At 52.6% G+C, this 26,312-nt stretch overlaps 2 protein-coding genes and 1 long non-coding RNA gene across 5 annotated transcripts in view; 1 reads left to right on the top strand and 2 right to left on the bottom strand.

Moving 5' to 3' along the window:
- The window catches only part of ELP3 (elongator acetyltransferase complex subunit 3), a 100,444-nt gene extending 97,281 nt beyond the window's left edge, over nucleotides 1–3,163 (top strand). Inside the window, exon 15 of the mRNA XM_075086477.1 lies at nucleotides 1,099–3,163. Within this exon, the coding sequence (XP_074942578.1) occupies nucleotides 1,099–1,175 (77 nt within the window). The 3' untranslated portion in view covers nucleotides 1,176–3,163. The remainder of the gene's footprint in view (nucleotides 1–1,098) is intronic.
- A 697-nt stretch (nucleotides 3,164–3,860) lies between these two features.
- Nucleotides 3,861–11,015, bottom strand: LOC142054224 (uncharacterized). Its single transcript, XR_012659462.1, has 3 exons — nucleotides 10,571–11,015; nucleotides 8,781–8,926; nucleotides 3,861–6,968 (listed from the first exon to the last, which is right to left on the bottom strand). It is a non-coding gene; the product is annotated as an uncharacterized LOC142054224 (long non-coding RNA).
- Nucleotides 11,016–14,546: 3,531 nt separating this feature from the next.
- On the bottom strand, nucleotides 14,547–25,943 carry LOC142054222 (serine/threonine-protein kinase PDIK1L-like). Of its 3 annotated transcripts, none has more exons than XM_075086476.1 (5): nucleotides 25,905–25,943; nucleotides 23,163–23,786; nucleotides 21,840–22,056; nucleotides 19,616–19,868; nucleotides 14,547–16,751 (listed from the first exon to the last, which is right to left on the bottom strand). In XM_075086476.1, the coding sequence occupies exons 2-4, from the start codon at nucleotides 23,706–23,708 to the stop codon at nucleotides 19,633–19,635; spliced, it is 999 nt and encodes a 332-aa protein (XP_074942577.1). In that variant the 5' UTR covers nucleotides 23,709–23,786; nucleotides 25,905–25,943; the 3' UTR covers nucleotides 14,547–16,751; nucleotides 19,616–19,632. The 3 variants fall into 3 exon arrangements, with proteins under 3 accessions (XP_074942577.1, XP_074942576.1, XP_074942575.1); XM_075086475.1 differs by lacking the exon at nucleotides 25,905–25,943 and adding an exon at nucleotides 24,321–24,677; XM_075086474.1 differs by lacking the exon at nucleotides 25,905–25,943 and adding an exon at nucleotides 24,150–24,314.
- Nucleotides 25,944–26,312: the final 369 nt, after the last annotated feature.

Genomic DNA, 26,312 nt, shown 5'->3' with positions numbered 1-26,312 from the left:
AGGATGTTGGCTGGGGGTTTGGAGCTGTGGTGCTTAAGCGTTTGGTAATACTGTATGTGCATTCAGGAAAGACAGTACTGCTATTTTAAACAAATCCCATTAAAGCAGCAATGGGTAAAACCACCGCAGCGATGCGTGGGCAGGAAGGGGTTACCGGCTGCACCGGGTCACTCCCTGCATAGGAGATGCAGCCGATTCCTGGAGAGCCATTTGCAAGCACGGCAGTTTCCAGGAACTGGCTGGAAGGATGAGATTAGAGGAAAGAGGGGCTGCTTTTCTTGATGGAGAGCTGTGTCCTATCTGTCCTTCTGTCCCTGCCCACCAGCTGTGCTGCCAATGATGCCATGATGCTGAATTCCTCCTCCCTCCCCTGATGACTAATGTCTGCATCTGTGAGTAATTAGATAAGGCGAGGGGGAAGGCTGCTGTGCTGGACCTGTCCTGCGTGAAAGGCAGCTGCGGTCGGGTCGGTGAGGCTGGGCTCGCCCTGGGCACAGACGCTGCGGGGTCTCATTAAGAGAGGAAGGAGAGGGAAGAGGCTGTTTGAGAACTGAGGCGTTCGGAGGCTGTCCTTTTCAACGAGGAAATTGGATTGTGGCTGCGGAGCCCACTTGTCTTTCTGAAGTGGAGCTGAGCTCATTTCTAGGAGCGATTAGACAGAGTTTGTCGGGTTTTAGAGCCCTTCAGTTCGTGGTAATGATGCGGGCAGCTGGGCTGCCTCCTCTCAAGAGCCCGTCTTGGGGTTGTGTTATATCTGGGGTACTCTGAACTTCCATCGCTGTTCCCGTGGTCCATCCTTTCTCCCTTGCAGCTCACAGCCTTTCTCAGGACAAAGGACGGGGTGCGTGATTGAGGGCAGATAGAACAGCTATGTTCCTGCGTTTCCCCCCTTAAAAACACCATAATCAGTCCAGATGCTAATGAGTAAACACCCCTGCTCCAGCACGGCAGCCAGGGAGGCCTGGCGCCAACTGTTCGGAGAGGCAAAGCTCCTTTTGGCACCATCCCTCCATGGAAATTACTTTCCTGCCTGGCCCTGGCTTCTCTAACGTCTTTGTCATCGCACTGAATTGCACCTTTCTGTCGTTCTTCTCACAGGTGTTGGCACGAGGAACTACTACAGGAAGATCGGCTATGAGCTGGAAGGGCCTTACATGGTGAAAAGGCTGGACTGATGCCCCAAGAGGTCCTCACCCCGACCAGCTGCTGGGAGGAGAGGAGAGGAGACAAGACTCATCCTGGAAAGAAAGCTCAAGGTGACAGATGTAAGCTAAAAAACAAAGCCTGCCAACTACAAAGGACTTGCTTATGCCAGAGCCCGCGGCACAAACAGGGCATCTCCTCTGGGGAGAGCAGTTCTGAGGTCTGCCCGTGGCCCCGGCAGAGGCTGGGGACGTTTCACGTCACCTGCGTCAGCCTGCCGTATCCCCGGGACGGGCCCTCATGCGTTGCAGTAGAGGACTGAAGTGTGGGTGAACTGCAAGCTCTGAATTTGGGGACCCTATTGAACAGCCTAGTGGGAAAAACATCTATTATTTCTGTGATGTTGTCAGTGGGCTTTTAACGTTTCAGCGTTGAAATTGTGCGTGCTATTTTGCAAGGTGAATGAATTCCCCCTCTGTGCATATTTATTTATGCTGGCTTTGGCTGCTTTCTGCCCATCCCAAGCGATGCCATTTGATCCTTTCACCATGAAGGAGACCATGAGGATTGGAAGCTATTACCTTGCTAGCGGTAGGAATTGAGATTAAAACTTAACCTGAATCTCCACAGAGACACGTAACCGTGGAGTAACTGAGGTTAGAAGGCACCTCTGAGGTCTCTAGTCCAACCCCACTCAAAGCAGGCCCCATGAGAGCAGGATGGCGATGCTTGAATACCTCCAAGGCTGGAGATAATCAATGGATGTGGGCGGAGAGTCCGCAGCAGCTAGGTCCCTGTTCCAATATTTGACCACCCATATGTTGAAAAAATTTTTCCTGATCTCAGATTGGAGTTGAAGGTGTTTCAACTTGTGCCCGTTGCCTCTTGGCCTGTCGCTGTGCACCTCTGGGAGAAGTCTGCTTCTGGTCTCCAGGCTTCTCCTTGCACATCACATACCCCGATGCTGTAACCCATCCTCATGGCCTCTGCTCCAGCTTGTTAGTCGCTATTTCCAGCACCAGATCTGCCACTTCTCCAGCCCATAACCTTTCGATTTGGGCACGAGGATGCCGTGTGGCAGCAGCATCAGGGGCCGTGGCAAGGTCACGGTGTACAACACCCGTGGGCCTCCCTTATCTGCGCTGCCGCGATCTCACCCCAGCAGGCAGCGGGGTTGCTCAGGCACGATCTGCCCCCGGGGGATCCCTCCTGGCTGTTGCCAGCTCTGTCTTCCCCTCCCCGTCCCACAGCTGGAGGGTTTAGTCCCCATCTCTCCCAGCACGGAGGTGGGGCTGACTGTAGCTCCCCAAATCCTCCCCCTGGTCCCCCCTGGAGACGGCTGCGATGGCTGCCTTTTCCAGGCACGCGGAATTCTATCAGGAACGATAGCGTTAAAGCTTCTTTTTGCAAAGGGAGCGAGATGGGATGGGAGAGCGCGGCGTGACCCTGGGTGAAGGGCTCAGCACCTCCCTCACCTCTCCCCAGCCCTTCGGCGGGGACGGCGCAGGGCGGGCGGGTGCCCTTTGACGCCGGCGCTTCAGGGTTCTCAAAAGCAGCGTGGCTGGTGCTGCCCGCTTGACTTAACAAAACCAGAAAGGAGCGGCCAGAGCTCTGACCTCCTCCGCTGCTTTTTTTATTGGTATTTCAATCAGAACTAGAGTTGAAATCCAGAGTAGCGGCTGGTAGAGAAGTTGACATTTCGGGCGTTACTCAAATAAATGACTCTGTCAGGAGCCTTCTAGAAACTGTGCCAATAACGAGCGCTCGGACACACGTGATTAACTCGCAGGAGGAAAGCTCTCGTGGCGGCGGTGCCATGCCACGCAGTAAATGCGCTTCTGCCACCGTGATCTATCGCTGCTCCCGAGCGGCGACTCGCGGGGTCGGTGGCCGGAACCGCGCTGACGTCTGCTGACGCACGGGCCATGGCGGCGGCGGTGGCCCGGGCGGCACCAAAAAAGCACGTCCTTGCTGGAAAACCGACGTACCTGGCAATAAAGTTTTTATTATTGAAGGTAAACGCCTGGTGGCCTGTGTTTTAAGGGCTGGGAGTGAAAAAAAAACCCTCAGACCAGCTTGTTGGTACCTAAACCCCGAGCGCGTTTGAGCCTCCTGGCCCGTACAGAGGGTTTGGTTTAAAGAAGGGAGATGGAGGAGGTTGCTTCTTGATTTCTTGAACTGTTTGGTTTTCTCATCCTCCAAGACACTGGTAAATGGGGCATGTTAAGCGTCTGACGCCGTAAAAGCCGAGATGAAAAGCGATGCATTGAGAGGGGATGCAATTTCTGTGCAGAATCCTTAAAAATTTTCCACAAAATTTGTTGTTCTGGTACCACTGACATAGTTATGAATCACTCTGACGTGTTCAGCTCTGACAGCCCAGGGTTGGTTTTTTTTCAGGTACTGGCCAGAAAAGCTCACCGCTTCCGTGTGTCTGAAAGCGTGGCCCTCTGGCAAATCTGGGAAATATCGGACACGTTTATTTTTTTCTTAAGGCCAATGTGTTTTGAGTTTATGGGCAGCTTTAACAAGAAATAAAGCAATTGGCGGGGGGGGGAGGAAATGTCTTATTTTTAGCTTCCCATTTATGTGCTCTTTCTGGGGTGATTTCGTGCTGCACTGGCTCACTGTCTGCGAAACTCTCCGGGCTTGTCTGCACAGGCTTGGGTTTGTTTTGAAGTGTGATGTATTGATTTGTCCGTTTGATATAAATGCAGCCAAATGAATAGCTGGTTTGTACTTCTCTCCGAGCCACTGCTTCAGCCAGGGACAGGGAGTTCCTCCAACGCATGTTCCTGGCATATGTCCCGTCTGCTGCACCGCTGGCGTTTGGGACGGGGTCAGAGGGTCTCAGGCAGCCGAGTCCCCTCGCTGGGGCAGCTCAGGATGGCGCAGGAGAGGCGATGTGCGAGGAGAGGGCAGCCCGAGCTCCAGCTTCTCACCCTTTGTGTATCTGCCCAAGTTTAGAAATATATTAGTATGTGTCGGTCACCTACAGAGAGCTGGGGAAGGGATGCGGTAGCAGGTGTGCGTGTGAATGTTCCGTGGGGTTTAGTGTGGCTCGTGGGCTCTGCAGTTGCCTGGACATAAGTTCAGGCAAGATCGTTTCCTGCGGTGCGCTCGGCCGCCTGTGGCGCGGCTGCCGGGGGGGAGAGCAAGAGAAACAACACTTCCCACTAAAGCTGTTCCAAAGGGTTGCAGGCTTCCTGGGGCTTCAGGGACGCTGGGCACAAACAGCAACGAAGCCACGATACTGGTAAGATTTGAGACACCCTTAGCTGCAAAAAAGGGGGCACAAAGGGAACATGAGCCCTACTGGCAGAAAAGGCGCTGCGCAGATCCTTCCCCTGGTGATGCTTGAAGCTTGGCGGCCACCTCTTGAGGTAAATATCATTAATACGGGGTGACAGTGGGGGACCAGGTACCCAAATAACAAACTGGGGAGCCCAGAGGGATCCTGATGGCGGCTAGAGACACACGGCATGTTTCCTACCAGTAGCCCTGCCTACAAGGGATAGAGTCATAGGATAGAATCATGGAATCATTAAGGTGGGAAAAGACCTCTCAGATCACCAAGCCCAACCGCCAACCCAACACCCCCAGGCCTCCTAAACCATGGCCCCAAGTGCCACGGCTGCACGGTGTTTGAACCCCCCCAGGGACGGTGACTCCCCCACCTCTCTGGGCAGCCTGTGCCAGGGCCTGACCCCTCTGGCAGGGAAGGCATTTTCCCTCACATCCAACCTAACCCTCCCCTGACGCAGCCTGGGGCCGGTTCCTCTCGTCCTGTCACTGGTGACTTGGGAGCAGAGACCGACCCCCCCCTCACTCCAGCCCCTCTCAGGCAGCTGCAGAGAGCGAGAAGGGCTCCCCTCAGCCCCCCCTTCTCCAGGCTAAACCCCCCCAGCTCCCCCAGCCGCCCCCCAGCACACTTGTGCTCCAGACCCTGCCCCAGCCCCGCTGCCCTTCTCTGGACACGCTCCAGCCCCTCCAGGCCCTTCTTGTCCCGAGGGGCCCAAACCTGAGCCCAGCATTCGAGGTGGGGCCTCCCCAGGGCCGAGCACAGGGGCCCCATCCCTGCCCGGCTCCTGCTGGTCACACCAGCGCTGATGCAGACGCCGCTGTGACAGCGCAGATGTACAGACAGCAGCTCTTTGCAGAGAGGATTGTACATGACCGAAATGGTTGTGTTCTTTGCCAGGCCGGTGCCCGCGCCCCGTGTCATTAGTCCTGGTAGCCACTCAGCCCCACCAAGGAATTTTCCAGTTGTCTCCAATTTTGCAGTAGTCTGAAAGTTGGGGTGATTACGTTAGAGTTTTTTGTCTCTCCCTAAGAACAGCACCCATTTTACTTCAGGTACGTCATTCTTACAGAGCTATTGTGTCGGAAATCAGCTAATAGCATCCTGTAATTAATTGCGAAGAGGAGAGCGGCTTTGAAACGCCGGAGCAGTTGCGCTTCGCTGCAGCCCATGAAATGTGGCTCTCTTGTGCAGCCGTGAATCGTCCTGCAGTTCGGGGGGGGCTCAATGCAGGCAGCGTGGCCTTCAGCGGCCGAGCCCGGCCTCTTTTACGCGGGATGTGGTAGAAAAGTGTATTAAAGCCTCCTGGATGGAAAACTAAACAAAAAATAAAACCACAAACCACAAAAAAAAAACACCAAACCCTACCCCACCAAGGTGGTTTGTACTGACAAGCTGCAGCTCCTCCTCCTCCCTTCACGATGGGCATGAGGGTGGTTAAGGAGACAAGGGCTTGCACTTCGGTTTAAAAGCTGAGAAAAGTCAAGCAAACACCATTTGCCTGTAAAACCCAACAGACCAAGGGCTGTGGCCAATCCCATGCCCATGGAAATGAAACCCGGGGCTGGGAAAGCCCCCAAATTTCCTTGCTCCAGGTTGAAATGGTGCCAAGGGAGAATTCGGGCCCCTGCTGCGGAGCAGGTGCTCCTGCTGTGTCCTCCCCGCTCAGTAACTCCGCATGGCCTGAGTCAGGCACAGGGGATTTAAGGCCGATGCTGCCGAGCAAGAGCGCGCCAGCGAGGGTTGTGCTCCCCCGTCCGTGCCCAGCTCCTTCGCAACCCACGAGGAAAACAGGCCAGCATTCAGAAAGCAAGTCGTTAATGGCATCGGCTCTCGCCTTTCACGGGCAAACAGCGGTGACCAGCTTAAAATACGTGGAAGAAGGAGCAGCAGGTGAGTCATGCTCATTTCTGCATTAATTTTAGCCTATTGCGTTTCCCCGGCTCTCGGGCTTCGGGCCGCTGCTGCTCTGCCTGCCTGCGCTCGGATGTGACGACGCGGCACACGGGTGGCCGGAGCTCAGGTGCAGCTCGAGTGCTAATAACCTGCTCGGGGCAGGAGCGCCGGGGCTGGCGCCGTGATTTCATTGCTGTAGTCTTGTGCTTTCTGACCTGAAAAGAAGCTCTGCCAGCTTCAATATTTCTCTTTCTTCTCTTTATATGCCTTTTCCTCATTGCTTGAAAATTACTTTCTGCCCCTGCCTTGGCAGTGCCGGAGCGATGAGTAAAGTGCCTGCTAAGCGCACCGCTCTCGCTGGAAGCACAGGGGCTGCAGAGCAGGTTTTTGCTTCCCTGCGGCCATGGGAAGAATCCCATCTTTGCCCAGGAGAGCTGCTGGCAGAAGAACCCTGCTGAGGGTGCAGGACTGCCTCGATCTGCTGCTTCTCGGACCCCGGGGAGCTGTTACCGCCTGCTTTCCGGTGGAGCGCAGCATCAGGCCGGTGGCTGGTGCCTGCAGGAGGGGTCAAAGCTGCTGGCCTGGGTCACACAGGCGTCCAGGTGGGCCCACCCAGCACAGGCTCCACCTGTGAAGAGAGCAAAGCTCAGGTAAGAGTACCCTGCGCCCCTTGCTGACGTGTGCTGTTGCCCCCAGCTTTTCCCCTGGCTGCGAGCGATTGCGAAATTAGCAGCACAGAGACAGTCATGGACATGAGGAAACGGCCTCAAATTGCATCAGAGGAGGTTTAGGTTGGATATTAGGAAAAATGTCTTCACCGAAAGGGTTGTCACACTCTGGAATGGGCTGTCCAGAGAGAAGTGGTCGAGTCCCCATCCCTGGAGGTATTTAAAAGATGTGCAGATGTGGTGCTTTGGGACATGGTTTAGTGGTGGGCTTGGTGCTGTTGGGTTGATGGTTGGCCTCGATGATCTTAAAGATCTTTTCCAGCCAGAGCTGCTAAAGTCCCTTGGGTTGTTCAGCCTGGAGCAGAGGAGGCCGAGGGCAGCCTCATGGCGCTCTGCAGCTCCCTCCCGAGGGGAGGAGGAGGGGCAGGGCTGGTCTCTGCTCTCTGGTGCCCAACGCCAGGCCCCGAGGGAATGGCAGGGAGATGTGCCAGGGGAGGGTGAGGCTGGGCATTAGGGGAAGGTCCTTCCCCCAGAGGGTGGTGGAGCCCTGGCACAGGCTCCCCAGGGAGGCATCACGGCACCAGCCTGGCGATATTCAAGCAGCACTCGGACATGGCCCTCAGAGACACGGTGTGAATTTGGGGTGTCCTGTGCAGGGACAGGAGCTGGGCTCGATGGGCCTTGTGGGTCCCTTCCAGCTCAGGATGTTCTATGATTCCATGATTCTAAATGATTCTGCACCTACATTCTTCTGGCACATCTGGGCACCTCTGTCCTCTCTGCTTCAGTGCTCGGCTTGAGCTTGGAGGACCTGTTGGGCATCACCCTACTTGCAAAGCTCTGTGGCAAAAAAAACCCAACCCAGATCCGCCACAGCTCCTGCACAACCCCATGTCCCATATCCCCAGCAAAAACGCACCCATGGCTGCCTCCAGCTGGTTGCGTTGCCGGCCCCAGCTGCCTGTTGGTCACCCCAGTGCAATACCTGTCCTCGCTGCCTGTAGCTTTGCAGGCGGACGCGGTTCCTGCCCGTTGAAGCTACGCGAGTGAACGCGCAAGCCAGATCAGGCAGGATGAGCCAGGTGAACACGGTGATTCAACCACCTCTTCAGGCAAAAAAAGAAAACCCAGAAAGCTGCTGCTGGGAGCCACGGGATGTGCCGTGCGGGTGGCTCTCGCGGTGCCGAACGACTCCGCGCAGCAACTCCTGCAAGGTAGGAGGGCTGGCTCCGGGAGAAGGGCGTCTGACCACAGCGGGGAGCTGGAAATTGAAGAGCAGCTGGGAGACACCTCAAAAACTCGTGGTGTTCAAGCCTAAGATGGCCACAGTGAAGCATCGCCGTTCCAGGAACTGAGCCAGAAAACGGGAGGACACCAACACTGAGATAAACACGGTAAGGTAGGGCCTGAGCCGCTCAGCTGCTCGGCCGTCATTGATGTTAAGGGCAATTTTAACATCCAGCAGACCCTTCTACATCTGAAAGGGATCAATTTAGCAGGATAATGTTCTTCAGTTTGGAGAAAATAAAATATCTGTTTCCAGATTCTTGTTTGGCTCATCCTGCTGCCAGCTCTAAGGCCCGGTTAGCTCCGGTGCTTGCCGAGACCTCAGCAGCTCTGTTCGTTATAAAAAAGTGAACTGGGAAAAAAACCCAGAGAAATACAGGGAAAGAAAAAAAAGGCAAGTAACCCAGAAATACCTAACGGCACTAAGGGCAGCCGCTCTGGTGAGGCCAGGCGTTAGCAGCGGCGCAGGGTGGTGGGGGTCTGACCTGCGCTCAAGGATCGATCCCCTTCTGCCAGCTCAGATTTTGTTTTTCTTCTTCACTCGCCCGCTCGGTGCGGCAGCAGCAGGGGCTGCCTCCCGCCTTCAGTGCAATAAGCCGTCATGCCGGGGGTCGTGGAATCTGCGGCGAATCTGTGAGAGAGGGAGCAAATTAAATCAAGAGGAGCAGGAGCCAGAAAGGAGCCTGATTTTGAAAAAATACAGCAGTCACGATCCGGCTGTGCTCATCAGCTTTGTTTAATAAGAATGAGGAGCCAGTGGTTCGGAAAAAACAAAGTCGAGGTGAAATGGCACCGCTCAGACCTCAGGTAAACAGCAGCACGAAATCTTGGGGCTCATTCGGAGCCCTTTTCCAAATGGGAAAGAAGTGGTTTGGCATCGATTTCTCGCCATCGCTGCCTGGTTCCCCTTTTGCCCCTTCCCCGTCCCAGCTGGCTGGCGCAGCGGGGGGTTGCATGCCCAAAGCCCCCTCCCGAAGGTCACCAGCCCCTGCGCTGGCTGACAGAGCCGCTTTGGTGGTTTTAAACTCTTGCAGCAACACACTTGGCTTTAGATTTTCATTTTCAGTTTGTTTATAATTGTGGGGAAAAGCCAAATGTGGTGGTTTTAGCCTCAATTGTTTGTGTAAGCGAAAGGCTGGGACAACTCAGTCACAAACTGGCAGCTAAATTCAGTCAGCGCATGGCTTTGGCAGAAGTTGGTGCTGGCTTAAGGGAGAAGGTTAAAAAAACCCTAAACTCTTTACTTGAACTGTACAACTTCATCCGTAGATGCCTGTTTTCATTGATGCTGCCTCCCAGAAGCTGTGCAGTCCTAGTTTTTGCCTAAATCCAGCTGACATTGTGATGAAAATGAAATCCAAGCTTTGTTCTGGCCATGTCTGCCAGCAGCTGTCGCAGATACCCACTGATGGTTCTTGGGCACTAGATCTGGGGCCAAGCCTTACGTACATAGCACGTAAGCCTTACATATCTGTAGCGTCATCCCTGTGAGGGCTTGATGCATCCCACAAACCTCTCAGATCACTTCCAGGGAAGGCAGCGGTGAAACACAAGCTCAGTACACTGCTCCTGGGACACACATCCTCACGGAGGAGCATCGAATCATGGTTCGAAAAGACCTCCAGGATCACCAAGGCCAACCCCCAACCCAACACCCCCAGGCCTCCTAAACCATGGCCCCAAGTGCCACGGCTGCACGGTGTTTGAACCCCCCCAGGGACGGTGACTCCCCCACCTCTCTGGGCAGCCTGTGCCAGGGCCTGACCCCTCTGGCAGGGAAGGCATTTTCCCTCACACCCAACCTAAACCTCCCCTGACGCAGCCTGGGGCCGTTCCCTCTCGTCCTGTCCCTGGTGACTTGGGAGCAGAGACCGACCCCCCCCTCACTCCAGCCCCTCTCAGGCAGCTGCAGAGAGCGAGAAGGGCTCCCCTCAGCCCCCTCTTCTCCAGGCTAAACCCCCCCAGCCCCCTCAGCCGCCCCCCAGCACACTTGTGCTCCAGACCCTGCCCCAGCCCCGCTGCCCTTCTCTGGACACGCTCCAGCCCCTCCAGGCCCTTCTTGTCCCGAGGGACCCAAACCTGAGCCCAGCATTCGAGGTGGGGCCTCCCCAGGGCCGAGCACAGGGGCCCCATCCCTGCCCGGCTCCTGCTGGCCACACTGGCCACAGCTTTCCAGCATCCTTGGGAGACCCTTCCCTCTCCCCTGCCGCCGGGCTTTCAAACTCCTACATCACTGCATGTATCAGAGCGGTTCTAGAAATTTATTTCCCATTACTATGGTTTCTTTAAGCCTCCATTTCACGTGGGAACCTGCTCTCCCAGGAAGGTTTGCTGGGATTAGGGGAGCCGGCGGTAGCAGGGCAGCGACACCAGGGGCTGGATCCCGGCAGAGCGCGCGCGGGTGTGTGTCCCTCGCTGTGGGACCCCACATCACCACTCGGCACAGCCTGCAAGACATCCACGAAGCCGCTTTAAAACCTGCTTCTCAAAAACTGAAACCCCAGACTTTCTGGGGCAGCTACAAGAGGGCAAGCATTGATGGCTTTTGGGTCTTATGTCCACATGTGTCCATCAGGATGCGGTGGGATGGTGGCTGCCAGCTCCCCCCTCGCCTCTCTCCCTGGGAAACCCGGCCGCTTTGCACGCCAGGCTGGTCTGCAAACAGCCCTTTGAAGAGGGAGCGCGCAGAAGGCTGCGCCGAGCGGGAGCACTGCGAGGAGGTGCGAATAACGCCAGTAGGCTGCTCGTTGTTCCAGTTTAAAAACAATTCAATGTCAATTCTGCGATCCTGCAGCTCTGTGAGAAGAAAGGAAAGCTAAGTAAGCTTGTAAGGGAGCAAAGCGCTGCTTCCAGCTTCAAAAAGCCTCAGCAAAATCAATTAAGAGTGTAGGAAAAGTCTTGAAAGAACAAGAGGGACCGACAGGCTGAGCCGCACGAGCTCGTTACCTTTTCAAACCCTCTATGATGTTCCTGCGCGATGGCAGCCGCGGCACGTAGGTGTCTTTACATTTCACCTGCGAGAGCACCTGCCTCACGCTTTGCGAACAGAGTGCAAATACAGCGCTAGTGTTTGAGGCAGAACCAGCCTCCTTCGATGGGGAAAGGCAGCAGCTATTTAGCGGAACAAAAGAGCAACATGGTCAAAGTTTAGGATAAGCGAGGAGGAACAGCGAAGGGGAAGCGAGCGCTCCAGTGCTAAAGGTTTTCATTAGGAAATAGCCTATGTCCACCTCTGATGGATTAAACCACAGGTTTCCCCATTTTTTTTCCTTAATTTTGCAAAAATATTTCTCTAGAGTCAGTCCGCGAGTGCCGCCAGGTCCCTTCTGCACCCACACAAGTCGATAACGTCGTTCCTACCTCTCCAGCCATGAAGAAGTTAACTGCTTCCTCCGACCCCTTCGCAAAGGGAACATGCCGAGCTGCTGCATCAGGATCACAGGAGCACCGCCGCGCCTCCCGTCCCTCCTCCCGCCTGAGCCTCCAGGACAGGTCGGCAAATCTGCTCTCCTTATCGCGTCCTGAGCTCCCGCCGAGATGAGCCACTTAATCCAACAGCCGGCTCCCGGGTCCCCCCTCGGAATGATCTATACCTCCAGCCACCCCATCTGCCCGTCGGCCGCCTGCAGATAACTGCTCGCTGACAGGCGTCCCGGGCGCCTTCGTTAGTCTTTGTGATTAACAGACCTGGGAATTTATTTAGTTCCAAAAAAAAAAACCCCGCTTCCCAGCAGCTGTAAGCCTGCCCGCTACCATGATGTATTTAACAGACATAGGGGAAAAAAAAGACCTGCTTCTGCTGTCTGGCGCGATGTCCTGTGCTTTATGATTAACGGAGGAGTCTGTTAATGAATTATTTGGCGCCGACGCTTAATTTTAGAGAAAAATAGAATAGTAGTGACTGACTTGATCCTGACTGGGGACGGTGGTGAGTATTTAATTCTTCCCCAGCTAAATCCAGCCCCTAGCTATCTTGTGTCTCTGTGAGCGATGTTATCTGTCCCATTGAAGACAAAATCTAACTACTCGGAAGCACCCTTAATCCAAAGCAATCAATTTCACCGCCTGCCTCGATGGCCAGCTCCGGCATTTAGAGGCTAGTCTACAAACAGCTCCGATGTACACAAGGCACGTTGCAGGGGGAGAGAATAAAAATGGAGACCTCACACGGGGTTTTTTTTTCCCCCCCCACCAAAGCAGAACAAAGCTTCACCTTCACTATCTGGTCGCTCAAAATGCAAAGCTGAATCACTGATCCACATTCCTTTCCTTTCTCTTCTCTTTTCTTCAAGAGCTATTACGAATGTAGATTAAAAAAACAGCGTGGGACATCCTTAGTCACTGCCGCCCTGACCGAGGGAAAAAACAGTGTGACTGCCCTGCGAGCCGGGCACTGAGCCAAGGCACCCACTTGCAGCCCTGTTGCCTCATGATGTACATTTTCACCCTAAAATGTGCGGGCATGTAAGCAGCTCTCCCCAGCAAACATCCTCCTCCAGCCACCAAAGCAGCAGGTTTCACCAAGGCCCAGGGAGTGGACTGTGCTGGGCAGCCAGCTCTGGGCAGCATCGCTGCCTCTCCCTGGAGCTGGAAGAAAAACCAGCTACAAACAGGGCACCACAGCGAGAACAGCTCCATCAGCAGCTACACAACGGGTTAGGAACGCTCGGAACCAAAAGTTGCTCTAAACCACTGTTCAGAAACCGCTCAGAGCTTTGTCTTCCACAACTAGGTGTGATGTAAGCCCTCGGACAGTTCCGCTGGCACCGGGGAGTTTAGCAATTCGGGTGCCTCCCCTGGGCACCCCCGTAGCTCTCACAGCATAAGGGGGAGCGGCCGCTTAATGACGAGGAGGTCCTGTTCTCTGTAACACACAAAACAAACTGCCCATTCCCAAATTTTGTCTTTGACAAACTTCTCCATACTTTCCTTTTTTTTGCTCAGCTATATTGTTATTAATGAGCTGCTTACAGCTTTTGTAAGTGAATACCACCGATTCGTGCGCTCTTCCATTTTATTGTGCTCCTTTCACAGAATCCCAGACCGGTGGGGGTTGGCAGGGCCCTCTGGAGCTCACCCCGTCCCACCCCTGCTGGAGCAGGCACCCCCAGAGCAGGGGCACAGGGCCGCGTCCAGGCGGGGGGTGAATGTCTCCAGGGAAGGGACCCCACAGCCTCTCTGGGCAGCCTGTGCCCCTGCTCTGGCACCCGCACAGGGAAGGGGTTTGTCCTCATGTTCAGGTGGAACTTCCCGTGTTCCAGCTTGTGCCCGTGGCCCCTTGGCCTGGCGTTGGGCACCACTGAAAAGAGCCCGGCCCCATCCTCCTGACACCCACCCTTCAGATATTATAGGCACTGATGAGATCCCCCCTCAGCCTTCTCTTCTCCAGGCTGAACAAGCCCAGGTCTCTCAGCCTTTCCTCACGAGGGCGATGCTCCAGCCCCTGATCCCCTTGGCAGCTCTCCCCTGGCCTTGCTCCAGCAGTTCCCTGCCCTTCTTGCACTGGGGGGCCCAGAACTGGCCGCAGCCCTGCAGGTGTGGCCTCACTGGGGCAGAGCAGAGGGGGAGGAGAACCTCCCTCGCCCTGCTGCCCACACGCCTTTCCATGCCCCCCAGGACACCGCTGGCCCCCTTGGCCCCAAGGGCCCGGTGCTGGCTCAGGGTCACCTCGCTGCCCCCCAGCACCCCCAGGGCCTCTCAGCAGAGCCGCTCTCCAGCAGGTCCCCCCAGCCTGTGCTGGTGTGGGGGGCTGTTCCTCCCCAGGGGCAGGGCCTTGCACTGGCTCTTGCTGAATTCCCTGAGGCTCCCCTGGGCCCAGCTCTCCAGCCTGGCCAGGGCTCGCTGGGTGCCAGCACAGCCTCTGGTGTATCAGCCGCCCCTCCCAGCTCGGTACCGTCAGCGAACTGGCTGAGGTTACGCTCTGTCCCATCGTCCAGGTCACTGATGAATCTATTAAACAGGACAGGGCCCAGCACAGACCCCTGGGGAACACCACTAGTTACAGGCCTCCAGCCAGACCCTGCCCCGTTTCCCAGCTACCCATTCCCCATTTACCCTTCAGATCACTTCTGAATATTGAGCTTGTTTTCAGCAGCTCCAGCATTCTCCCCCCCGCCCCCTTCCCCCAAAAGTAGTCACTTAAATTAGAGGCTGTTATTGCATATATTCCTTTACCAATTCATTAGGTATTAAAGCAAGACTTTAAATGGTGGTAGCTAACAAAAAGAGGGTCGCATGTGATTCTAAAGAGATGCTCGGTATTCCCACAATTTTAATGCATTTATAAAAATAACCACAGCATTTTATTAGTTTATAAAATACAGTTTCAAGTGATTAAAGCACAGGTACAGACTAGCTAAAATTATCTGGCAGCAGCGAGGGTACACGCCTAGCATGGCAAACAAGGAAGAACACAAGCAAACAGCCGTTCTCGCACCCCGCCGTTCCCTCATGTGTTGCAAGGGTGTGCAAACCCATCTGTATTCCAGAAAAATAGACCCGGTCTCAACTAAAGCCAGCCCTGCAAGGCCACCGGCACGCTCAGAGGAGAGATGGCAGAAAGCAGACAAGAGAGTAGCAGCGGCTCCAGGGTTAGGAAGAGGAGGATGAAGAAACCTTACTTCAGAACAGCAGCTCTGCAAAGCAGAAGAGGATTTCTAACCGAAAGCTGCGGAAAGGAAAACCCAGCACACAGGGACTCCAAGGTTAGTTAGAAATGAAGGCAACAACGAGGATTAGGTAAAACTGGGCTGTACTGCGGATGTAGAGCTGCAGTCAAAGCCGGACCTGGCGCCTACCAGAAGGCAGAAGCGCTCTCCAGAACAGGGCGGCCGCGGCTCTTCGTAACAGAAGATCCAGACCCCCGTTTCCAGCTCGTCTCCAGTCCCCGTACAGCCCGTCCGCACAGAGGCATCAAGAGCTGAATGAGCTTCGAAGCGACTGTGGCTACCACTGCCGCACACACTTCCCACGCGCCGCTGGGCTAGGGATTCGCTAAAGTCAACAGTCAGGTTCAATTTAAGGATTTGAATTAACACCTATGTTCCCACCACAGCTCTTCTCACGGGTGACCCGACAGGAGCGGTCCCTTTGTTACCCTTTTTAGGGGACAGGGATCAATTAGTGCTCATTTCTGCAGGACGAAGTATTTTAGAGCCTCGAAGAGCAGATGCGAAAATGTTACACCCTTCAGCTGAGCCTCTGGGTAAAGCCATGGCAGGAGGAAAGACCCTCTCCACGAATTTCGCTTACTACACACTGCTTATAATACAGACTTCTACCTTACAGCAGTAGTCTTAGCGGAGTAGGACGGGGGGAAGAAATATATAATCTATTTCTAACCAAATTCGATGTAATTCTGTCCCCCGAGCGGCTCAGAGGGGCTCACCATGTTCCTTTTGGCTGTTCATTCCTCTCCTCCAAAAGGAAGCCGTCCCTGAAGGATGCTATTTCACCTCTGCACAACAGAAGAGCACGGGAGGAACCTTTTCCAGGAGGTCCCGGCTCCTTAAGGAAAGCAGAGATCAGCAGTATTTTACAGATACATTAAAATATTTTTCAAACAGGGTGTAAATTAGATTCCCCATTTACCTGCCAAGATTCCAGTTCAGTCCTTTTCATTTCCCTTGTACGAACAGCTGGCACAAGCAGCTAACACAGCAGGAAGCACGATTCCTTAAACTACTTTAAGTGTTAGTGACGCATACGTTCTAATCAAGAGTTGGCATCTTTAACATTCTTTGTATTTATTTTAAGAAAGCGTTTTAGTTAATCTAAGCAAGAATATTCAAAAGCTACTGTGAAGAAAAATGCAGTTTTGTTTCTGCTCTAACTTTTCAGAATAGGCACGGAACGCTTTGCCAGCTCATTCAGCAGCCATCACTCGGCTAACGCGGCCGAGCAATACGGAGCAAAGAATTGCGCAAAGAAAAAAAAAAAAAAAGAAAGAAAGAAAAGCTCAAATTAAACTTCGTAAAGACAAATTCTGCGCCAAGGACGCGCGACGTGGCGTTATCAGTGAGAAGCCAGGGCGGGAGAGGCAGTCAACACACAGCAGGGCAGAGAGGCCCGTCTCCAGGTGGATTCTGCGTGTTTTTTTGCTGTCCTTCGAAACAAAAGGATGCGCAAGGCTTGCTTGAAAGAGAGCAAGTTCAGAAACTCCCCTACGACCGTGCCGAGCGTGGCCAGGCAGTCAAGGTCAAGTTTTTACCTACGCTACTCGCTGCATAAAAGAACACAAATATAAAAACACCGATGGTTTGCATAAAAATAGATATTTTTTTGTAGTTCTCCTCTTAAAATTACTGTACAAATAAATAAAGTTATTGTCCATTTAAATATAACCGTTTGGGAAAACCGGAAGCTGGCAACGGTCTTCTGATCGACCCGCTCATTCCTAAGGAAGGCAGAGGTGTTCGCCGTCTCCGAGGCCTCCACGTCACAGCGGGACACGATACCTGCAGAGGAAACGCGCCAAAGTTGCAAAATAAAATACTTCTCGGTGAGACCACTGGCCTGTACCAAAGCTCCCCTGACCCACTGTCCTGCCTCGGGGACAGGGAAGAGCCTAGGGCGGGTACGCAAGCAGGCTTCCCTCAGTAAAAATTCCAGTTCTGAGTAAAGTTTAACTTAAGGACTTCCTGAATCACAGGTTATATCTATATCCTCGTCTTTAAATTCATGAAAGAAAACTCTTTTAGATGTTTTTCACGCTGTTCTGAGGGGAGTCGGTGTTTGGTTGCCCTACGCTGTAGAGTTCATTGCCCTGTGATAAGAAAGCATTACGGAAATTTAAAAAGAAGTGTCTCCTGCTTGAATCAAACTGGCCATTGGAGAATTTCTTCGGAAGCATCTGGATTTAGCACCCGAGAAACCCTTTCCCGCTTCCGTGCTACTCCCGATTTTAGATTAGGAAAGTCAGCTACGAAACCGCTCTGTTTTCTGGACCGAAGCGCCCACGAACCGGTGTTTAAGACAAGCCCGCTTTGGAAAGGCGAGGGGGTTCTCACGTCAGTCCGCACTAACACAGCGGCCGACGGCGTTTTCAACAGCGCGAGAGAAGCGCCCCGCGGCACGGAGCGCCGCGCCACAAGTCGCTGCTGCATCGACGCCCGCCACGCGCCAAAAGCGAGCGTGGTAGGTGTCCGGTTTGCTTCCTACCGAACAGCAAGATAAAATAAATGAAGAGGACTGAGGCAGACGGGGTTTTCAGGGCTACATCCTGGCTGTGCTGGTGTTTTTCTCCCGAACCTGGTTCTGCAAACCTACCTACCAACATGGTTTCATAAAGGAAAAGGAAAGTGAACCGTTGCAAGCCTGACACTGTGCTGCTACAGCCTTCCCACGCCCACCTTATCCTTGCAAATTCCTCTGTCGCAGGCTAACCACTTCAGGGCTGGCCTGCCAACTAGTGGTACTGTTGCTATTACAGTACACCAGGCCTCCCTGCTTCAGGTGGGAGCCCCGAGAACTGCAGACCCTACCAGGCTAATTGAGTAGTTTGCAGTGATTAAACTGATTTTTCCTCAATAAAAAAAGCAGCGTTGGTCTTGTCTACCGAGATTTCAGTAAAGCATTTGATGTAGCACCACACCAGAAAGTGTTAGCTAGACGGGAGAGGACTGGGATTAGTGAAAAGGAAGATGCAAAGCAGTTAACTTGGCCCAAGGGAAAACTGGGACGGATAATTTGGAAATGAAGAGGCTAGAGCAGAGTTTTATCAAGATTGGCACTGGCGACGGACTTGTTTAATTAATGTTTTCACTAACAGCCTTGGCACAATTAGAAGCGTGCTGATGACACAAAGCTGGAGGTATTACGGTTATAAAAAAGGATGGGGAAATATTCAGGGTCTTTCACTGTTTCTTCTGACTGACGGGCTGAAACTCAGCAATAGAAAACATAAGGCCATGCATCTGTGAACTGAAGTAACTGCTGTAACCCAGAACGGTACTGGTTTGAAGCAACTCAGGTCAAAAAAGGGCTTTAGGATACAAAGTAATTATGAGAGGATTAAGTGATACAGATGTGAAAGGAGAGAGGTGCGATCCTGGAATACACTGGGAGGAATATTTCCAGCCTAGCCAGTAAACACTGGTGCTTTGCAAGGACCTGAAGAGACTCGTCTGGAGGAAGCACAGAAATTATTTGTATCTACAGAGGAGGATGGAGGAGCCAGGCTCACTGGAACCAACCACCCAAGCTTGGACAGGAAGAAATGCCACTAGGGTTACAATTGTCCTCTATAAAATAGTTCAGAATGGGCAAACACCTGGGAAGGGGAAGAATATTTGAAGGTAAAGGACAAGTCCGTCACAAGATCAAGAGCATTAAACCGATCAGAAATGCATTTGGGTTGCAAAAGAGAATGTCCTTAGCTATAAGAACAGCCAGGTGCTCAGTCGCAGCGACAGCATCAGACACATAAACCTTCATCTCTGTGATGCACTTATCAAATTGATTCCAGGATATGAAGCCCGTGACAGCAGAAGACACGACTTGAAAATCCTGGAAACTCCCTTCTGTATTTTCATTGCTCTGCTGAAAGACATGGAATCTGACAGATCACCTTGAATGTTCTGGTGGATGGTCAACCTTCCATCAAGGCAGATACGAAAGAGGCCATCAAGGATTAGGAACAAGTTTTTTTTTCCAAATATGCACATAAAACCAAACAGTCTCGCGGCAGGACTCGGCAAGGCCACCAGCCCAGCCTTTTCCAAGACATTCTTCAAGGCTTTTACATGTAAAACAGTTCTGACAGGAAGCTCCTCTACCCCCTGGTGTACCCAGCTCCGATACGCTCTGAGCATGGAGAGTGCTTTAATTACCAAAAAGAAATACCTGTCTTTAATCTTACAGTTACTCTCATACCTAAATACCACATTTAAGATGCACCCCTCAACTATACAGTAACTTTTCCCACTTCAGGTGTTATTTGGTTAGCAAATACACCGTAAAAGCAACAAGCAAAGGTAAGTGCTGGAGTGATGGCAGAAACCTGCCCTCACCTGGGGCAACCGACGAGGTTTAGGGTAAAGGAGAGGCTGGCCCAGATGCAGACGGCACAGCCAATTCCCTGAACAAACACAATTAAGGAGGCAAAAGTTTCTCTCTTACACATACTTCAACCAAATTCCTTTTCCCAAAGGTTTATCGAAGCCCTTTCTTCTTCTAGTTTGGCTGTAACTTTCCATCTCTGAATTTTTAGAGCTGCTACAGGTCATGTTTGATTTAGAGGGCTTTGGCCTGGAGGTCAATAACAAAAAAAATCCCCTGTAAGCTCAGCCTAAATAGGGAGTAGCCTGGCAGCGACACTAACCTGAATGCCCTTCGTCTCTATGAGACAGAGCGTTGACGCTTCTTGCCGTAGGAGATTTGCCTGATTCGGACTTCTAGTTGGAAGGCATCCAACCTTTCCTTTGGGTTAAAAGCCAGCATATCATGCAGGAGCTTGCAGAGATCATCCGGCATGGACTTCTTGTTTTTCAAGGGAATTTGTAATTTCATGTTGGGATTCTCCAGCAACGCTTCTCCGAGGGGAATAAGCTCCTTGCCTTGGCAGATGTAAGTTCCTGAACACAGATTAGAAGGAGTCAGGTTACGCAGGTAGAGGAAAGTCTACACAAAACGCTGTCATGTGCGGTACGGATAGACACTGGAAAACAAAACATCCCAAAGGTTACCGGAAAGATCACTTATTGAGAGGTGACTGCCAAGTCAAATACTGGGAGAAGCTGTTACCAGAAGAGGCTTTTACTTTCAAATAGTAAGCGAGGTGTTGCACAAGGCTGCATGCGTAACCGTGCGTGGAAGAGAGGGAGCAAGTGTAAGCATGGCACGCTCGTCAAGCGGTTATACGGGCCATCTGCAGAGAAAGTGGGCTGCCGAAATCAGCTTCCTCCATTTTACTCCGTTCCACCCTACCAGCAGGCTCAGAAGCTCTAGAAGGGGGGAGACTGTGCTTAGCTGAGGTGACTTGAAAGAGTTAAACACAAAACTTATTTGCTCAGTTAGTCAAACAATTTTCAATTAAAATGACAGCATATGCCATTTACCGTTAGCCAACTTCTCCTCGGCAAGATTAAGGAAGGGAAATGTAAATTTGCTCCCGGTAATCTAAATAATTTCACCGGTTGTTGGAAATGAGTAACCAGCTTCCAAAACAGACAGTAAAAACAGCTTTGCTCACTCGAGCTGCTCTGCCCCTGCACCAAGCAAAGAATAAATGTTTCAAAGGCAGTGACCTCTTTGCGTATAGAAAAGGTTGGCCTTGCAAACACCTTATCTCCAGTAGGCGGGTAGCTATTTTAATGAAATCTGTTCATGCTTTGGTCTCAGCTGCAGCCATTTGCTTGTTTCTGTAGGCAAACATTTATCAATGTTTGGCGTTTTAAAAAGAAATAAATAATCGAATTAGAACTGAGCCTACTTGAAGACGAAAAAAATAAAGGAAAATTAAAGGGGTAGCACAATAGCTTCTCAAAGGTCCTTGGTAGAAATTCCTTTTAAAGAATTTAAACATTTAAAAGACAGACAGACATTGATCTCAGAGCCTGGGTGGATGTCTTCGGTTATTATGCTAATGGGTATGACTGGCATTCTCCCCTCTCGAGATGGATTTTTCCAATGCAATATACTTTTCTGAAATCATTTAGTACAAAGGATTTCAAGCGCGCATATACGTAGGGGATTTGGAGGAAGGAGGAGGCGGAGAGAGAGGGAGAGAGCAGGCCATCGGAGGAGTTGTCCCTGTGAGATCTTGCATCTCTCAACTGCGAGGAAACTCAGCCAGATGGCACTGAGGCTTATCTAAACATCCTTTCCCAGTTTATTATTTGGCTCCTTGGAACATCCTTTCAGTGCTCCGAGTGATCCCGTCCCTTGGTTATGCCAAGTCAAGGATACAAGCGAACCCGTAAGCCCGATTCCAGAAAGGTTTTGGTTTTAAGAGCATTAAAAGCATTTCTGAGCAAATGGAAGCATACGGTTACTAAATCCTGTACAAAGAGCATAGCTGCAAGACCGATGCCTCACCAACAGCTACCAGTTTTTTTCCTCTTACAATTTTTTAGTGACAATAAGGGCCAAATCCATTTTGAAGAGCATTTCTCAGCGCAAGGCAGGCCTGACAGCAGTGCCAGAAGCGATCTTTCCCTTAACCTTTAAATCCCACAGAGTATTTCTGGCAGAAGGAATGATCTTCCAAACAAAATGATTTGTAAATACAAAAAGCATTCCCTCTGCCTTAGCAGTATCTCTTCAGGGCCTGGAAACCCTGCATGAGAAGCAATCAAATTAGGAGCAACGCATGCTGAAGAAAGATTTCTTTGCAGTTCTTTTAAAAACAAAAACACCAAACACCCAAAAAACCCCAACTTGGGTTTCTTTGGGTTGCAAAGTGCCTGCAGATTCCTGGAAAAAGCCACATCCAAGGTATACATGCCACAGCATTTGTAACTACGCACGGGAGAGACGCCTCTCAGAGGCTCCCTACAGATCCAGAACACCTGCTGACAACAGGACAGCACCGATCTGATCCTCACCGAGCAATTCCTTCTCAGTATCCCCATCTCGGAAGGTGATCCTCTCTACCATAGCCCAGAAAATGATCCCAAGGGCAAATATGTCAGCCTTCGCAGTGTAGTGACCTTCCCATACTTCTGGAGCCATGTAGAAGTTTGACCCACACGCAGAGGAGAAGCGATGCTGGTTTACGTTCCCTTTCCCCTGACACACCTTGCTGAGGCCAAAATCCGCTACCTAAGAAGAAAAAAAAAAAAAGAACTTATTCACAAACATTGAGTTTACAAGCATCGTTTACAAACAGGGTAGGCAACAGCAGCTCAGCGAATGCCACTCCGAAATCCACCACAGCATGGCACTGACGCTTGGCGGGTGGCAACCCTAGCGAAACAAAGAGCTGATTATTTCCCCGTTAGCTCTCTGTTCCCCAGCTCCTTCCCTGTTGTTTGTTCCCCCTCCTAAGATGGGCAAAGCAGGTATCTGTTTGTTATCTTGCCGTGAAGTTCATTCCGATTACATCTAATCGGGCATGAACATAGCTCAAATGACATCTATGGGAGAAGTGGCTCTTATTGTTCCACAGCGAGTGCACCGAACCTCTCGCATGACCGTTATTATCCATAGTGATTCAGATGACATTGATTTAAATGTCTCTTGATGGCTCTACAGGTCGAAGTACGAATAACCGTTATTGATCTGAACGGTCAAGACATGAATTATGTGCAAGGCACCAACCTGTTTATTTTCTAACTACAGCAACTCTCGGGATTGAACGTTCAGGAGCAAGATGGCTCCCAGCTTTTCCAGCTCCCTGAAAAGCAGCTGAACGGACTTTCAGCCTGGTGCTACAAGAAAGGCAGCTAGCCAGTCTTCACCTCAATCCAGGCATCAACCTGCAGGAAGGGTTGCTGGAAAGAGGAAGGAAGCACAAAGACGTTCCCTGCCTCCCCTGAACGTGAGGCAGCACTACTGGAAGCACTAGCTGTTGTAACAGGGCAGTATGTTCTTAAAGTTTAAAGGAACAAAAAAAATTGCTTCACTTCTGACTGATCACGATCTCTCTGATTATCTAGCGTGCAGATGTTAGCCCCAAACCACTCCCCTCAACAGGATAAGCAGTGGATGAAGGACGTTACAGAAACACACCATCGTGACCCTCTACTTCCTTCCAAGCCTCCTAAAAAAAAATAAAACACAAAACGCCCACAACTGATATCAGATGTTCCTAGTACATTTCTTACAAGCTACAAGGATCACAAGACTTACCAAAAGACCGTTCCAAAGCATGTGATGCATGAGCCTGTAGATCATGTACTTGTTACAGCAAAGTTTTATTCCCTTACCTTTACTATGGGGCTTCCACGTCTAAGAGAAATCAAAATATTGTCAGATTTTAGGTCTCTGTGCACTATCTGGTTTCTGTGCAGGAAAGCCACGGCACTGCTGAGCTGCCGCATGAAGCTGTTATTCAGCTGAACATCTGGGCTGCGAGACAGCAGGTATTCATTCATGTTGCCACCATCGCAAAACTCCATCACAAACCACAGAAAGCAGGCGGCTTTGGGATCCATGCACCTCCGCCCTTTCAGGCAGGTCTCAATTAGCAGCAAATGGCTATCCGATTTCCTGTAACGATGACTAATTGGCTGAAAAACTTGGCCGTTCTGCAGGATACACTCCTCCAACTGGATCACGTTTTCATGTTGCCTCTGGATGCTCTGCAGGGCCCAGAACTCTTGCAGAGCCAGTTCTACATTTTCGGGCACGTTACAATGCATCCTTTTAACAGCTACCTTGCTTCTAGTTTGATTAACGATGGCCTCATAAACCACCCCGTAGCTCCCTCGCCCCACTTCTCGAACGATGCTGTACTTGGCTTCTGCAGCCATCCCTCACTTCGGCCCAGCGAACAGCAAATCAGAGGAAAATACGTGAACTCATGGCAATCAGTCACCTGCAGTAAAACCCTGGAAGAGAAGGGGATAAAAAGCTTAAAACTCTCCCAAACAAAGCAGCTTACCAACAATCACCTGCAAATACTTCCGCCCAATATCAATTTTAGTGGTATATGCATCGGTATATGATGCAGCTGCATGAGGACCAACAGCTAAAATGGGGTTTTAAGAGGAAAAAATCTATATCCATGGTAACTTTAAGACATTATCAGGTACAGTCCGGACTGCACAGTGGGATACAACCACCTGGGAAGTGACATTGATTTGTCAACAGCGGATGAAGTTTAGTGAGAAAGAAAAAGAACTATGTAGACACGTTTCCTAAGCAGGGCAGGAAAGGGAAGACAAGACCTCCTGGGTAACAGCTGAACTTACTGTTACAAGAATTGACTTTTCAAGAAATAAAGTTAACCAGAAGTGCCAGTTTGGCACTAGATCTTTTGTTCTCACTTTCCCCCCTCGCAACTGTACTTATCTATTAATGGCTACATCATGTCCTTACGCTTCCACCAGTAATTTTCCACCAGTCCATACCCTGATACTCACCCCCTTTCTCCAGCTCACCCTCTTCCAGCCCCTCACACTGCACTTCCCCTCCACTTCAAGTTCCCTGCCCCACTGGGTTCCATTTCACTCTTAACACCAGCTCTCCCTGCAATTCTCATGGTCCCTCATTTGACTCCCCCCAGCCCTATCCCCTAATAACCCAACTCCCATTTTAGCCCCTCATCTCACTTCTCCCTGCTCCAGTGCTCTCTAACACCAGCCCATTTTGCTCCTTAATCAACACATCAATTCTTTGCTCCCAGCAAAATTTTACTCTGCTTAAATGCCCCAAATGTTCCTTTCCCAATCCCCTTAATCTTTCCCCCTTCAAACCTCTCCCCTGCTCCCTACACCACCTTCAAAGCCCCCACTTCCCCCAAAATTCTCCTCCCTTCCCAAACCCTCGGTCCACCTCCCCCAACCCAAGCCCCATCTTCCCTCTCCTCCAGCTCCATCTCCCACCTGTGCTCCTTTTGCAAACCTTTCATCTTTCCACCCAGCCCTCCCAAACCTGTCCCACCCTATGTCCCCACTCCTCAGTCCCCAGTCCCCAATCCCTCCCCAAAGCAGCCCCCACCGCAGCCCCAGCCCCAACCCCAACATTCCCCCAAACCCCCTCCCCCCGGCATAACCACACCCCCTCCCTGGGCCCCACCCTAGCCCCTCCCTCATCCCAGCCCCCCTCCCCACCCCAGCCTTTTTCCCTACTCCCTCACCTCCACCAGCCCCTCAGGTCCAACTTTTCCCAGCATCTCACCTCAACCCCCTTCCTCATCCCAGCCCCCTTCTTCCCCCCTGCCCCCCCCAGGCCCAGCATTTCCCAGCATCTCACCTCAGCCCCCTTCCGCTCCCTCCTTCCCCACCTCCACCAGCCCCTCAGGCCCAACTTTTCCCAGCATCTCACCCCAGCCCCCCTTCCCCACCCCCCCAAGCCCCAGCTCTTCCCAGCATCTCACCTCAGCCCTCTTCCACTCCCCCCTTCCCCACCTCAGACCTCTTCCCCACCCCAGCCCCTTTCCCCACTCCCCTGCCTCCACCAGCCCCTCAGGGTTAGCTTTTCCCAGTATCTCACCTCAGCCCCTTCCCCCACCCCAGGCCCCTTCCCCACCTCAGCCCCTCCCCCACCCCCATCCTCCACCTCAGCTCCTTCCCCACACCCCTCAGACCCTTCCTCACCCCAGCCCCTTCCTCAACCCCCAGCCCCTTCCCCACCCCCACAGCCCCCTTTCCCCACTCCACCCCCCAGCCCCTTCCCCACCTCAGCCCCTTTCCCCACTCCACCCCCCAGCCCCTTCCCCACCTCCGCCCCTTTCCCCACTCCACCCCCCAGCCCCTTCCCCACCTCAGCCCCTTCCCCACCTCCGCCATCCCCTCAGGCCCACCCCCTCCCAGGATCTCACCTCAGCCCCCTTCCCCACCCTCAGCCCCCTTCCCCATCTCCTCAGGCCCACCTCTTCCCACCACTTGGCCAAAGACCCCTGCCCCACCACCCCCCCGCCCCTCAGGTCCCGCTCGATCCCGCTTCCACGCGCCTCAGCCCCTTCCCCAGCCGCCCCACAGCCCGACCCGCCTCCCCCTTCTCACCGCCGCCGCCGCCGCAATTCCCGCCGCCGCCGCTCGGCCCCGCCCACTGGCCGCAGCCTGCCAACCAGAAGGAAGGAGGAGCGGTCGAACCAATCACAAATCAGCGACGGGGACGATGAGGCCGCCGTCGGACCAATCAGCGAACGCTTCGCCTTCCCTTCGGTTCAAGCGGCCCGGGCGGGGAAGTTCTGCGCCTGCGTGGTAGTGGCGGAGCGGGCGGTGGGGAGAACTACAAGTCCCAGCAGCCTTTGCGGCTGACAGGTGCCCGCTGAGGCCAAACCACCGCAAAACGCCGCGTGTGCTGGAGCCATGGGCCAAGGCTGTGTCCTCCCCACCCGTCCGTCTGTCTGTCTGTCCCCTTGTCCCGGCAGTGGTTAGCGAGGCAACTGTGCAAAGCAAATGCAGCCG

This window comes from Phalacrocorax aristotelis, chromosome 3 (genome assembly GCF_949628215.1).
Source record: "Phalacrocorax aristotelis chromosome 3, bGulAri2.1, whole genome shotgun sequence".
Taxonomy (NCBI): Eukaryota; Metazoa; Chordata; class Aves; order Suliformes; family Phalacrocoracidae; genus Phalacrocorax; species Phalacrocorax aristotelis.
The sequence above is the reverse complement of the archived record's forward strand: the minus strand, read 5'-3'. Positions and strand labels throughout refer to the sequence as shown.